At 38.4% G+C, this 16,287-nt stretch overlaps 1 protein-coding gene across 1 annotated transcript in view; it reads right to left on the reverse strand.

Moving 5' to 3' along the window:
* The window catches only part of LOC115219294 (neuronal acetylcholine receptor subunit alpha-5-like), a 35,652-nt gene extending 21,607 nt beyond the window's left edge, over window positions 1–14,045 (reverse strand). Inside the window, exons 1-4 of the mRNA XM_029789459.2 lie at window positions 14,017–14,045; window positions 11,629–11,707; window positions 4,537–4,906; window positions 1,970–2,053 (exon numbers count right to left, since the gene is read on the reverse strand). Coding sequence (XP_029645319.2) covers window positions 1,970–2,053; window positions 4,537–4,906; window positions 11,629–11,707; window positions 14,017–14,045 — 562 coding nt within the window. The remainder of the gene's footprint in view (window positions 1–1,969; window positions 2,054–4,536; window positions 4,907–11,628; window positions 11,708–14,016) is intronic.
* Between the last annotated feature and the right edge of the window lie 2,242 nt (window positions 14,046–16,287).

The following is a 16,287-nucleotide window of genomic DNA, read 5'->3' on the forward strand; positions in this document are numbered from 1 at the left end:
CTCGGAGGGTAACTTTTTAGGTGCAATCCCATGGTCATTCGTGACCGAGGGGGGTCTCCTAATGACATAATACATACATACATGTATCTGGTTTGCAAGATTTTTTATTCACACACACACACTCACACACACACACACACACACATACACACACACACACATATATATATACACGAGGAGCTTCTTTCACTTTCCGTCTACCAAATCCACTCACAAGGCTTTGGTCGGCCTGGTTAATTTTTAAGGCATAGTTTATCAAGGACCGTATTATCCTGTTTCCACTAATGTATCTTTATAAACATGTGACTGTAGAGTGTGATATGAGAAAGTTTTGCTTGCGAAATCCAGCCAGTGAACATGTATAAGCTTTTTCATTATTACAATGTTGTAAGGCAGCAAGCCGATAAAATCGTTACTGCGCCGGGCAAAATGCTTAGTGGTATTTCGTCTGCCGTTACGTTCTGAATTCAAATTCCGCCGGGGTCGACTTTGCCTTTCATCCTTTCGGGGTCGATTAAATAAGTACCAGTTACGCACTGGGGTCGATATAATCGGCTTAATCCATTTGTCTGTCCCTGTTTGTCCCTTCTGTGTTTAGCCCCTTGTGGGTAGTAAAGAAATAGGTATTTCGTCTGTCTTTGTATTCTGAGCTCAAAATCCGCCGAGATCGACTTTGCCTTTCATCTTTTCGTGGTTAATAAAATAAGCACTAGTTGAGCACTGGGGTCGATATAATCGACTTGCCCCTTCCCCTGAAATTGATGGCCTTGTGCCAAAGTTTGAAACCATTCTTACAGTTTTGCGTTTTACTAATTAACCTCAGACGAACCCTAATAAAAGACACCCTATCTGTGTTCAGTCACTTTGTTGCTATGTAGAATTAAATTATTCAATATACCAATTTTCTTTTAAGGTTCATCGGTATGAACTGAGGGAGACTTGACAGCAATTTTTAGATTTCTTGACTACGTAGAGATTCCTAGGAGTCACTATACAATGGTAAAAGTCAGCCCATCTGTGATCGATAACTGTGGGTATGTAGAACTATTCAATATACACATTTTAAAGACTCAAAAGTATGAATTGAGGGAGATTTGACAGCAATTTCTAGAAGATTTCTTGACCACGTACAGGTTCCTCGGAGTCACAATACGAACTGTCAACTTCTTGGTTTGATATTTAATTAAATTAACCAAAAGCCATCGTCCATACTGACACTACAGCACATGGATATACCTGACTTTTTTTCCCCCTTTTTACTACACTTATTCCTGCCAACATGGATCACCATAAGTCTCTTTACATTCAAATGATTATATTTAATGATGTTCTGAATTAATGGCCAATGCAGATCAACACTTCAATTCTTACACTCTTCTTGATACATACGTACGTATGCATGCAAGCATGCATGCATTCACATATACATACATACATACATACATACATACATACATACATACATACATACATACATACATACATACATACATACATACATACATACATACATACATGCATGCATACATACAAAGGCATACATGCATTTATATATACCCATACATGCACACACACACGTATATGTATTTACACATACATACATACATGCATGCATGCATGCATACAAAGGCATACATGCATTTATATATATACCCATACATACACAAACACGTATATGTATTTATGCACATGGATGCATTTATAGTACATACATACATACATACATACATACATACATACACACATATGTACATACATACATAATACATACATACATACATACATACATACATACATACATACATACGTCCATACATATGTAGGTACATACGTACATACGCACACATACAAACGCACTGATACACACGCACACGGAGGTTACGCTAATAGAGCAGTTACACTGAATTGGTTGGGAAGGACGCCAATCTGAAAACGTTTTCAAAAGACATTCTTCAAAGGAGTAACTTACCAAAATAAGGAAGCTCTTGTGAAGGTGGCAGAACTGATACGAGATACAATAAAAGAACGAAGAACGCCATGAATAATCCGAAGCCTAGATAAAAGACAAATGAATATAATAATACGTCATCATCGCCATTACCAATGTCATCATCATCATCATCATCATCATCATGCTCCTCCTCCCCCTCCTCGTCGTCGTCGTTGTCTTCGTTGTCATCGTTGCCATCTAATGGTCTTTATTGACACATATTTACATTCTGAGTTCAAATCATACTTAGTGATATTATTACTTTCCCTTGGTCGATAAAATAAGTACCGGATCTTTTCACTTTGACCGGCAGATTTAGAAAATAATCTTTTTGTAATTAAACACTTTTAAACTTCGTATACTGGTAGAATGTGTCACATAAAACATCTTATTCTCTTGGCGTCCTTGAGAAAATTCTGTATTTTGTAAGCTATTTATTGTTAAATTTCTCGTATTTCGGCAATTTCAACCAAGCAATGACGTCTATTGAGGTGAATACAATTACTGCCAAGAGAAAAGGATGTTTTATGTGACACATTCTACCAGTATACGAAGTTTAAATTGTTTAGTTACAAAAAATTATTTTTCAAATCTGCCGGTCAAAGTGAAAAGATCCTAAGTACCAGTCAAATATTGAAGTACAATAGAATTAATTACATCCTTATTACAAAATTTGTGGTCTGATGTCAAAATCAAAAGTACTTTTTAGCAAAACCATAGCCCTCATTCTCAAGCGTGTACGACTTGGCAGCGTGTATCAAGCTTTTGCTAATTGCTTTAGGTGCCTATACATTACCGAAAATATTTAGGCATCCTTTCGGCCTTCCTACCTTTAACCAATGGAAGATTAAGGGCATGACAGCCGGAGAGAGAGAGAGAGAGAGAGAGAGGAGAGAGAGAGAGAGAGAGAGGAGGGTACTTCAGCAGTAATTGGCTGGTATTCATTTTTAGCTAAGCTGGAACAACGTGAAATAAGGCGGCGAGCTGGCAGAAGCGTTAGCGCGCCGGGCGAAATGCCTTAGCGGTATTTCGTCTGCCGTTACGTTGTGAGTTCAAATTCCGCCGAGGTCGACTTTGCCTTTCATCCTTTCGGGGTCGATTAAATAAGTACCAGTTACGCACTGGGGTCGATGTAATCCAAAGCATTTTATCTGGTTTCTTAATGACTTTGCCAATTCGTTACACAAATGATATTCATTAATAAACCAATTTGTTTTGTTTTTTTCCTGATAAAGCTATAGGATTGTTGTTTTCTTGTAATGGTGAGATGATCAAGTGTCTACGTTTTCGTTGTTCTTGTGTAGCCCCAGATGAGCCTCGATCGAGTAATCTTACAACGCACAGGTAATTAATCAAACGACGAAGCTCCACCCACAAACTTTCTCAATGATACAATGCTTCTGCTTAATCGAGAATTACATTGCACTTACATTCTCGTGGATCATGGCTTCAAATCCCTTGCTGGTGTTTCATAGAATTTCTTGACAGAACATTTTATTAAACATTAACAAGTTTACCAAGCTGTTGGTGAGAATATGTTATCTGATCATTTTGGAAATGCTCCGTCCTGGAACAGAATCCAGTCTCCAAACCTGTCATTGTAGACAGACCATCGTGTAGCCTGTTTGTGATATCTTACGTGCAACAATTTATTCCAGGTTCAGTCCACCAATAGATACACTTCCTTCTCTTAGTTGCAATAATCAACACGTTTTCCTCACAATGTCTGTTATCAATACAATATTGCCAAATGCCGGTTAATTAGAATGTATTGATAACAGACAGGCAGTAACTAACTGGTGTTAACGTATTGATAGCCAATCAACAGCCACGTATCAGGGAGTTGGTAATAGCACGTTAATGAAAGGCAATGATATACACATGAAGATACCAAACAGGCATACAGTCAAGTACCTTGCTTTTGGCAATAACAAATCAGATAGAGGTAACAGTTATCTGAGCATAACGTGCAAAAAACGAACCATGTTACAGGATGTTCATAATGGCATGTTTCTTTCTACTACAGGCACAAGGCCTGAAATATTGAGTGATGGGTCTAGTCGGTTACATTGACCCAAGTGCTCATCTGCTGCTTATTTTATCGACCCCGCGAGTATGAAAGGCAAAGGAAACTACGGTGGAATTTGAACTTGGAATGTAAAAGGCAGAAAACAAAATCCGTTAAACATTTTGACCGACACGCTAACGATTCCGCTAGCTCGTTGCCTATAATAATGACCTATTGGGTTCAAATTTTGGCGCAAGGCCAGCGTTTTCGTGAGGAGTGGATAAGTTGATTACATCGGCCCCAGTTTTGAAGTGGCACTTATTTTATCGACCTCGAAAGGATGAAAAGCAAAGTTGATTTCGGCGAAATTTGAACTCAAAACTAGATGAAATGCCCCTAAGTATTTTGCTCAGCATGCTAGCGGTTCTGCTAGCTCGACGCCTTTAATAATGACTTACTGGCAACAAAATTAACATTCACGTATCAAACAGAAGCAATATAAAAGATGGCATCAGGAAATGTGCCATGATTTACTGACCTAAAGTGACTTTGTCGGCAAAATCTGATGGTAACAAGAAAAGGACAAGGCTGAGAGAAGACAGCAGAAAACACGGCAGCACGAACGTGTAGAAAGGAACAGTCGCATGACGTGAGAAGTGAAAGTTTATCTTCAGGTTAACATAGGGTACGTCACACCCTGAACACTTATTGAGGATCTTCTCGGTAGTTATGCGTTCCACCTTCCACAGCGGATGTTTGTCAATGTTCCACGAAGGGATGGGTCGGTTGACAAAATTCATGTCCATGTGGCGAATGTTGTAAATCTCTGAACCTAGGATCAAGGAGCAGATCTGTATGTCGAACGGGAAGAAAGTGGTGTTCGGAAAGCATTGCACTTCGTATTTGGTCTGCGAAAAGAGAATAAAAATATAGTAAAATAAATACGAAAATATAATAATAAATATTGGGTTGTCCGGAAAGTTCGTGCCGATTTTCAAAGTAAAGAAAAGGCCAATAAATACTTGCCATTACATTTTTAATCAACCAAATATGAATCATTTTGTTGCACAATGCGTCTCCATCTTTCCTTTAACTTGAAAATACCCTCTTCCCAGAACTGAGGTAGTTTCATGACAAAGAATTCATCAAGGTATCTTTTTACGTCATCCAAAGAATTGAAATTTCTACTATTAAGACTATTCTGCAGAGACCTGAATAAGTGGAAATCCGAAGGAGCAATATCTGGTGAATATGGAGGGTGGGGTAACACATCCCAGCCGAGCTGCAGCAATTTTTGTCTGGTTCCCAAAACATCAAGTGCCGAAAATGAACTTTCTTATCTTCCTTTTTAAAGGGTTACAAAATTAACACATATTATAGGAACATAAACTTTCTTCCACGAAAAGATAGCTTAAACTGTGCTGTAAATGGAGATGTAGACAAATCCTATTTCATGGACTCAACCATGTTCTAAAATAAGTCAAAAAGGTAAGCTACTATAAATCGGCACGAACTTTCCGGACAACCCAACATAAATAAGAGATAATGAAGAAACAGTTATAATCTATGATAAGTATGGTGTTTGGTGGTTAGCGATGTAGTGGTTAAATTATGGTTGATGGTTAGCGATACGATGGCAGTAGAATTTATTGGCAGCCCCATTGGAACTCCTAATAAAGTAGAATTATGGTCAAAGGCGTTCTACTCACGCCCATCTCGTTTTATGCATGTCCTGGATTAGGTTATCCAATGAACCTGTCTTGTATTTTAAAAACGGTGGAATGTGATTTGAGAGAAGTTTGGCTGCTATTTTCAATAGGTCGAGCGATCCCATAGAGATTCCTTCGACAGTGATGGTAGAAAGGCGGCGAGCTGGCAGAAACGTTAGCACGTCGGGCGAAATGCGTAGCCTTATTTCGTCTGCCGTTACGTTCTGAGTTCAAATTCCGCCGAGGTCGACAAATAAAGTACCAGTTACGCACTGGAGTCGATATAATCGACTTAATCCGTTTGTCTGTCCTTGTTTGTCCACTTTATGTTTAGCCCCTTGTGAGTAGTAAAGAAATAGGTAGTGGTAGAGAGGGTGGTTGTGGTAGTAGTAGTAGTAGTAGTAGTGATAGCAAATGCATAGTTGATGGTGGTGATTAAAATTGTTGCGATGCTGGTGGTAACTAGAGGTGGTACGATCGTGACAGTAGTGGTGGTAGTCACTGTTACAAAGGTTACTTACGACTACAGCGATAACAATGATGGTGATGGTAGTGGTGATAGTGATAGTGATTACATCACAGAAGTGACGATGTGGTATTTATAATTGGTGACAGCAAAGATTGAATTGGTATTCGTAATAATAATCATGTCATTTCCAACGAGAGAGATAGAACGTGAGTCACTTTTTATACTTAAAGAGGCTATATTGACAAGCTTCCAATCTTGGCTGAAATAGACACTGAATCACTACAATGCTCTGATACTTCAAGCATTTTACAGCAGCATCCACAGTTTATTTACTCAAATGCAGACTGCCAGGTTAACAGCATCTTCACCTTTCCCTACTCTCCGTTAGGTAGTGAGATCCTTGATTCTCAAATTTCTCACTTCTCACGGAGTTCGAAATTACTGATATCTTACGAAGACACTTTTGGATTCTTGCCAATGTAGACACTATTGTTCATATTTTTTTCTCAGAATGTCGATAGTTCGATTGCCGTGAGAGATTGGAAATCTAAGGTTTCCGCTTTTGCCTTCTGCACGGCTCAGGTGAAATTCACAATGGAGAGCATCAGCTCAGTGCTGTTGCTACACATGCAGCTGTCTCAGCCCAGTACTAAGGAAAAGCTATTCGTTTGATTAGCAAGAAGTCACTCTTAAAAACACATTCCAGCCTCTTGCTCACATGTGCTGTTTTCTCTCCTCTCTGACATCTCTGCCACAACCTCAGAAGTGGATCCTCGGATCTGGCTGGTTTCGTGTCTCTGACAGACACTCATTTGTTTTCCTCTCCTTTGTGTTATCAATATATATTGCGCTACTAATGTAGGGAAATAGTGATTGAAAATCCACCGGTGTTGCAATTAGGTACCTGGCTAAATATATATCCTATATATGCAAGAGAAGCAATATTAGATTAAAATAGCCGTCTGTGTATTATACTTTATATATATATATTATATATATATATATATATATTATAAGCGGGACCAGCCATCTGAATGTGGCTAGGGACAGGGCGGGGTGGTGGGGGTGTTACTGATGCATTTAGCCCCAGGCGACTATAGACGTCACCAGGAGAGCCGACACCATCACGGTGTCCTTGCTAGCCTGTAAAGGGAGATCAGCCTCCCCGAAGAAACGGATGCTACACACGGACCGGTTTCGAGGTATTGCCTCTCGTCAGCGCATGGCAAACACCGTTCTTCGTTGAGGGACTTCCTCCACAGGCTAGAAATATATAGATTTTCACTGTAAACACAGTCACTGGCGTCGAAAATCTGTTCGATAACAATAATAAATCTCTAAGCGAGGTATAAACAGTAACTGCTCTGTAATATAAGCGGGACCAGCCTATATTACAGAGCAGTTACTGTTTATACCTCGCTTAGAGATTTATTATTGTTATCGAACAGATTTTCGACGCCAGTGACTGTGTTTACAGTGAAAATCTATATATTTCTAGCCTGTGGAGGAAGTCCCTCAACGAAGAACGGTGTTTGCCATGCGCTGACGAGAGGCAATACCTCGAAACCGGTCCGTGTGTAGCATCCGTTTCTTCGGGGAGGCTGATCTCCCTTTACAGGCTAGCAAGGACACCGTGATGGTGTCGGCTCTCCTGGTGACGTCTATAGTTGCCTGGGGCTAAATGCATCAGTAACACCACCACCACCCCGCCCTGTCCCTAGCCACATTCAGATGGCTGGTCCCGCTTATATTACAGAGCAGTTACTGTTTATACCTCGCTTAGAGATTTATTATTGTTATCGAACAGATTTTCGACGCCAGTGACTGTGTTTACAGTGAAAATCTATATATTTCTAGCCTGTGGAGGAAGTCCCTCAACGAAGAACGGTGTTTGCCATGCGCTGACGAGAGGCAATACCTCGAAACCGGTCCGTGTGTAGCATCCGTTTCTTCGGGGAGGCTGATCTCCCTTTACAGGCTAGCAAGGACAACCGTGATGGTGTCGGCTCTCCTGGTGACGTCTATAATCGCCTGGGGCTAAATGCATCAGTAACACCCCCACCACCCCGCCCTGTCCCTAGCCACATTCAGATGGCTGGTCCCGCTTATATTACAGAGCAGTTACTGTTTATACCTCGCTTAGAGATTTATTATTGTTATATATATATATATATATATATATATATATATATTATATAAAATCCGTTCTGTCTCTGTGTGTGTCTTCTAGGATCTCGGGCATCTTCCATCCGATTACGCTCAAATTTGATATGTAGATACCGACGGTATCAGGGCGTGTATAAGTCTTGAAAAAAATTACAAAAATCGATTCCAGGTGAGAGTGCGATCGATAAAGCCGTGGGAACGTGCATTTGTACGCGCAAGTACATCAGCTGTTGCGATCGATAATACGCGCACGCGAGAAAAATGCACGGTGTTTCAAATTTAGGTTAAATCAGTGTTTCTCTAAGGGGAAGCCTATGGGACGGTCGGACAAGTTGTTTTGAGAAAATTTGGTTTAAATGTTTGACAACTCAGCACCGTCCATTGGACGGGGGGCGTTTTGCTCGTGTATATGTATATATATACATCGTGTACAACTGCAGTAATATCACCACTAAAAAAAAGGGTGGGGTGCATTGAAAACTTTGTTTCTTGGTTCTTCGTATTTAGGAAAGAAATCACACGGGATGATCATAACAAATGTCTCAGGGCTAACCAGGGGTTTAGTGACAACAATAACCACAACAGCAATGACGACGATGACCATCACCACAGCAACAATAAGACCAACAGGTTGTAAGATGCCAACAGTGTTAGAGTGTTGAATGAAATGATTTGTATTATTTATTCAAACTTCTTAGGTTCTGAGTTCACTTCTCGCTGAGGTCAACATTGATTTTCACCCTTAAAGATCAATAGATGAAGTAGTAATGCAAGAGCAGTGGTTTTATGGAATTGTTTGAATGTCGGTTGATACACCTTGTGCGTTGCAAACTAACCAAATTCTAAAATACCAACGTAGTAATCATAATAATATTATCAACTTGTGGCACGAGGTCCACAACTTTAGAAGTAATCGATTACATCGCTCCCAATACTTGACTGGTGTTTTATTCTATAGATCCCGAAAAGATAAAAGGTAAAGCTGACATAGGCAGGATTTGATCTCAGAATGAAAGAGCCGGAAGAAATACCGGAAAGCATTTTTGCCCGACGCGTTAACGATCCTGCCAGCTCGTCACTTTAATTGCTTCACCTTTTGGAAAAAGTTCAACAATTTTGAGAGGAAGAGCTGGTCGATTTTATCGATTTCAGTACGTGACTAGTATTTTTTTTTTTGAACCCGAAAGGATGAAAGGCAAAATTGATCTTGGCGGAATTTGAACTCAGAACGTAAACAGTCAGATCGAATACCTAACAGCATTTTGTCCAACGTGCAAATATTCTGCCAATCCATTACACTTAAAATGATTTGTAATTTAGGAACAAGACCTATTTCTTTACTACCCACAAGGGCTAAACATAGAGAGGACAAATAAGAACAGACAAACGGATTTAGGAACAAGACCAAAAGTTTTGTAGGAAGAGGTGAGTTGACTTCAGTACTTGAATAGTACTTTATTTTATTGGGCCCAGAAAGATAAATTGCAAGATTTGATCCAGAAGAAATACCGCAATGGATTTTGCCCGACATTCTAAAGATTTCTTCCAGTTTAATACCTTGAAGCAATTACTAATAATAACAGCCAAGGTTTATTGCTCTTTTGCATTGACATAATAGTTTTCGGTTAAGAAGATGAGAGTAATATTTGGTAATGCATGTATACGCATATGTACAGTCACATGTGTATTCAACAGGCTTTTATAATACATAATTTCATACAAAATACCTTAAGGCAAACAACACCATTATGTATATTTCGATGTGCTCATATTATTTCATTCCTGACATCTAAAGCAGTTCAGATTTCACGCTAACGACTCAATCAGCTTACAATCTATGCTCACAAGTGATGCAACACTCGTGTTATGCTAACAGATGGTTCGGGCATCGCTAGGCGCTTACAGATGATGCGGTACTTGTTTCACGTCAACAAAGAAGCGCGGAAATTGTTGTGCTTAAGAGATTCATACAGATATCGGCAAGACCATATAGTTAAAAAGTTCTTTTCACTACCTCACAGCTCCAGGTTCGATCCCAATACACGGACTTTTAGGGTCTGAGTTCAAATTCCACCGAGGTCAACTTTTCTTATCATACTTTAGTAGTTGATAAAATGAAGTGCCAGTCCAAAGCTGCGAAGTGACGTTGATGAGATATGCTACATGTATCTGAGGTTTTGTGTTCTGAGTCTTTTGGTGGTAGACCGAATTCATCGCCCTGTTTAAAAGCTCTCTTTGTTACAAAGGACTTTTAGCCGAGTTCACACTGTTGACTAAATGCAAGCATTCAGGCCAGTTCATCGGTTTGGGAATAACTTACTCTCTTTCTCTCATCAGTATTAGAGGGCCTGCAAAAATGAAGATCCACGGGCCCTGTCCTTGCCTCTCTGGCTAAACAAAAAAGTGCATATACATACGCGAACATAAACGCCACTAAATTAATAAAGGAATAAGTTAAACAAACAAAACGTGACTACTACTCTCTTCTTCTTCTTCTTCTTCTTCTTCTTCTTCTTCTTCTTCTTCTTCTTCTTCTTCTTCTTCTTCTTCTTCTTCTTCTCTTTCTCCTTCTCCTTCTTCTTGACTCAACAAGAACGGAAGATTACTTTGGATTCGTTTCTTCGTGTATATCTCAAGCCATTTACTTTGGGGTGGATGGAAGGGGCGGCACTCAGCTTTACGAATTAAAATGTTACAGTGTCAGTAGCGTTCTACCTTGAGATGTTTATAATTATGTTGACTGAATAATTTGAGACTTATGTGTTTCGTCGACGGACACACTATGTACTGTTGGTGAGAAAATGCGAACCACCAATCGATTGATTGTCTGATACACTCTCCACCCTCATGCATAGTAGTTAGATATTTCACGATTACTAATATTTTATGTTATAACTGAATCAGCCTTACATTTTAAGAAGACCACTTACCAGTTTTAAATATATGTTGCACTAGCAAGCAAAACACTACACAAATATATAAATAGGTGTGGGCGTCTTTATACATGATTCTATGTATATAAGTACATATAAGTGTGTGTATATATATAGTTACTGTCCAATGAATTAATAAATCATATGGTATACACCTGGTAGTGTAGTGATCATTAAAAATTCTCATATCTTCCGTCTTCCGTCTCTCTCATTAATTACATACATACATGTATATATATGTATGTATGTATCTATGTATGTGTGTGTGTATACATACATACTTGATGAAAGTGGGAGGAACAAGGTGTAAAAGAATCTAAAGAACAACTGGTTTCGTATAAAAAAAAACTTACCACAGGTATCCACAATACCACCCCATCATGTGATACGATGATACGGACAAATGACCGCTTGAATCCAGGTTCCCTTGCTCTAAAAATCAAGAAATAATATATATTATATACAAGATGAAATCAGATAAGTAGAACGGAAACCAAACCCATATAATGCATGATTTCTAATATTTAAACGATGATTAATATTTTCAATATAGATTCGTCAGGGGCAAAATGTATAAGAGCGTTTATTACCATTAATTTAGGATTAAACTAGCAGTATCGCCCGGCGTTGCTCAGGTTTGTAAGGGAAATAACTATATAAGCATTTTTAGAGAGTTACTTCCCTTATATAATGGCAAAAATGCATTAAAAATGGAAAAAAATTATGGTAATTTTTTTTTAAATCGTAGACATTTTTAGAGAGTTACCTCCCATATACAATAGCAAAAAAATGCATTAAAAATGGAAAAAATGATGGTAAATTTTTTTTTAAATCGTAGACTCATCGTAGACGCGCGCTAATACCCAGAAGGGCTCGATATGAATCACGACTATAAGATACCCGCTTTTGGTTAAACTGCACCGCAAAATGTGGGAGTAGTTAGGAATCTAAATCGTAGGAGACAGACACCACACAACTTCAGTTTTATGTATATAGATATTTGTGAAGGAAACAGTATTAATACCGAATAGCAATCTTGATATCATCCTTAACGTAGATGTATTGTTAGAAGCTGTATTATGGCAGTATTCGCGTTGAAAGGCTTCTCATATAGATGTATTGTGCTAAAGAGCACAGAAATATCAATAGTAGACGAGAATCAAACTGATCGAAACTTTTTTTCCACGTTTTTACTTGTTTCAGTTATTTGACTGTGGCCATACTGGAGCACCGCCTTTAGTTGAGCAAATCGACCCCAGGACTAATTCTTTGTAAGCCTAGTACTTATTCTATCGGTCTCTTTTGCCGAACCGCTAGGTTACGGGAACGTAAACGCACCAGCATCGGTTGTCAAGCGATGTTGGGGGGACAAACATAGAAACACTAACATACACACACACACACACACACACACACACATACATATATATATGTATATATATATATATATATATATATATATATACATATATACGACGGGCTTCTTTCAGTTTCCGTCTACCAAATCTACTCACAAGGCTTTGGTTGGCCCGAGACACTTGCCCAAGGTGCCACGCAGTGGGACTAAACCCGGAACCATGTGGTTTGTAAGCAAGTTACCACACAGCCACTCCTACGCCTACGTAAATATTTTTTAAAAAAAGAATGTTTTTATGCGTAATAGTGAAGGTAACAGTCAGGAAAAAATCATTATTCTGGTAATCGTATCGTGGTCATGGGTTTCTTCGATCCAAGAAGTTGTCAGTTTTTCTTCGACGTTTTGCGTTTCGTCTTTTTTTCGCCCCCAGCGTAGGCTTTCAGATGACTGTAGATGATTATCAATTCACCGCAGAGTAAGTTCAAATATTTTGCCTACAAATTTCTTTGTAATAGTAATCTACAGGAGTGGCTGTGTGGTAAGTAGCTTGCTAACCAACCACATGGTTACGGGTTCAGTCCCACTGCGTGGCATCTTGGGCAAGTGTCTTCTGCTATAGCCCCGGGCCGACCAATGCCTTGTAAGTGGATTTGGTAGACGGAAACTGAAAGAAGCCTGTCGTATATATGTATATATATATGTAAGTGTGTGTGTGTGTGTGTGTTTGTCCCCCTAGCATTGCTTGACAACCGATGCTGGTGTGCTTATGTCCCCGTTACTTAGCGGTTCGGCAAAAGAGACCGATAGAATAAGTACTGGGCTTACAAAGAATAAGTCCCGGGGTCGATTTGCTCGACTAAAGGCGGTGCTCCAGCATGGCCGCAGTCAAATGGCTGAAACAAGTAAAAGAGTAAAAGAGTAAAGAGTACACCGTTTGAAAGGTATTTGTATAAAATTTCATAAAAAAAACTACCTATTTTCCAGAAAGTTATGAGTGGGAAAATGACGGGTCCTGTGAATTTTCCGAAACTCTTCTCCCCAACCCTCAGAAATTTTTTCCAACAAATCTTTACAGACTCTCGATCTACAAAATTTAAGCGATTATTTGGTGAAATTTTCGTTAAAAAGTATCCGTTTTTCTGGAATTTATGAGGCAACATAATCGATTGAGTGTTAAAATATAGTTTTGCCTTTTTCAATAAAAGTTAACATTAACGGATTAACGTTAACTTCCCTTGCATTTTCAAAGAATTAACGGATTAACGAAGTTAACTTTTTGGTTAACGGATTAATGATTAACGAAGTTAACTTTTTGATTAACGGTGCCCACCTCTGTATATATGTATATATAGATCTATAGCTATCTATCTATCTATTTACTTACTTCCAAATAAATGTGTCAACATGTGACATTATTGACCGAAGTTACCGTGGTCTTTGCCGTAGGCTTTTCTTTCCATGGATAAACCTTATCTGCTTCCCCTTTACACTTTACTTCATGACATTTCTGTGATATACAATCCTTATTGATCGTTTTTTTGATCGAAAACCTACCCCACTTTTTTTTCTCCCCCAAAAAGAAAAGTTCTACTTTGTAATTTGTTCCTCTGTGTTCAGCCCTGTGTGGCTAATAAAGAAATCTATCGATCTATCTATCTATCTATCTATCTATCTATCTATCTATCTATCTATCTATCTATCTATCTATCTATCTATCTATCTGTCTGTCTGTCTGTCTGTCTGTCTGTCTGTCTGTCTGTCTGTCTATCTATCTATCTATCTATCTATCTATCTATTTGTCTACCTAGATCAGTGGTTTTCAACCAGGGTTCCGCCAGTACAGTCCAGGGGTTCCTCGAGCCAGTGAAATGTTTTCTTGGGGTTCCACTCCAGCAAAAAGGTTGAAAAGCACTGATCTAGATACACACACACACACACACACACACACACACACAGACACACGTACGTATGTATGTATGTATGTATGTATGTTTGCATGTATGTGTATATATAGAAGTGTGCGCATGTATAATTCAGAAATATAAATTTACTGCAAGTCTTTTTATTTTTCAACTGACATATTCACTCTCACACTATTTTACATCCGCAGCTGCCTTTCTCATTTCTTTTTTCTCCAGCGATGTCTGTATTTTTTTCCTCATGTACTCTCTCCCTCAACGATTGTTGTAACCACATTTTAATCTTCCCTCCCGAACGACTTAACGCATACATTACTGTTTAAAGTAGTCGAAGGTCGTAGATAGATAAGCATCTTCAGAAAAGACAAAAAATTCCTTCAGGTGTTATGTATATTGATTAATCTAGAATTGTAAGAAAAAAATGTTTTACTTCAACAGTGGATGTAAATAGAAAAGATATATGGGTATTTTTCTATTAACTGGTGTAATATATAATTTTTATTCTATGTAACTTTCCATTACACATATAGAATATCTTGTGTGCGCCGAAAGGAATTTCGTGAAAACTTTCTGAACTAACAAATTTAAAGGTTAAAATTCAGACCGAGGTATAAAATGATCTTTTAATATAAAATTGCACTGACTTTTCTCAGGTTAATTAAAATTGAACACTTTTCTAAAATGCAATTATTGCCTGTAACATCTCTTGGATAAAAACCTACACAAAATTTAAGTTATTGCGGAAACAGCGTTAAATAAAATATATTTTGTATCAGTTGATGATATCAAATATACGCAAATTCATGACTATATAAATGACATTTAATAAAGTCATACATTCGTGCTCGATGTCTTGTATTTTACCACCAGGGTAAATATATATCGTATAAATCAGTGCTTTTCATTAAATCTGACTACTTTGATTGATAGTTCCATTTTGTACGACATGGGGGGAAAATTCGAAAATGGATTCGACCGCCCACGGTCTTAATTTTTCCTTTCTTCTTATTTTATTTTGAGAAATATTGCTGTAAGCGTTGAGTTGACAGAAGCATTTGAACATCAGATAGAATGCCGTGTTATAGTGACATTCTGAATAGAAATTCCACCGCGAGAAACTTTGCCTTTCATACTTCGAAAGTCAATAAAATTAAGCACCAATCAAGTCCATGAGTCGATGTGATACATCACTTCCTAAATTGTTGGCCTACTGCTTAAATTAGTTATTATTAAGGTCAGTGAGTTATCAAAGTCAGACAAAATGATTTGTGGAATTCATTTCGGGTCTTTTTGCTTTCGAATACTATCCAGGTGAACTTTGCCTTTTATCCTCTGAAGGTCAATAAAATTAATTAATCAGTCAAGTACTGAGATCAGTTTAATCGGTTAACACCTCCTTATCAATTCCTGGTCTGGTACCTGTGTTACAAACGATTATTAAAAGTATTGGTTTCAAATTTTGGCACATGGCCAGCTACTTCCGGGGCGGGCGTAAGTCTCGATTACATTGACCTGAGTGCTCCACTTGGTACTTATTTTATTGGTCCTAAAAAGATGAAAAGGAAAAGTCGATTTCGGTGGAATTTGAACTCAGAACGTAAAGACAAACGAAATACCTATTTCTTTACTACCCACAAGGGGCTAAACACAGACGACAAACAAGGACAGACAAACGGATTAAGTCAATTATATCGATCCCAGTGCGTCACTAGTACTTAATTTATCGACCCCAAAGG

This window comes from Octopus sinensis, linkage group LG1, assembly GCF_006345805.1.
Source record: "Octopus sinensis linkage group LG1, ASM634580v1, whole genome shotgun sequence".
Lineage (NCBI taxonomy): Eukaryota > Metazoa > Mollusca > Cephalopoda > Octopoda > Octopodidae > Octopus > Octopus sinensis.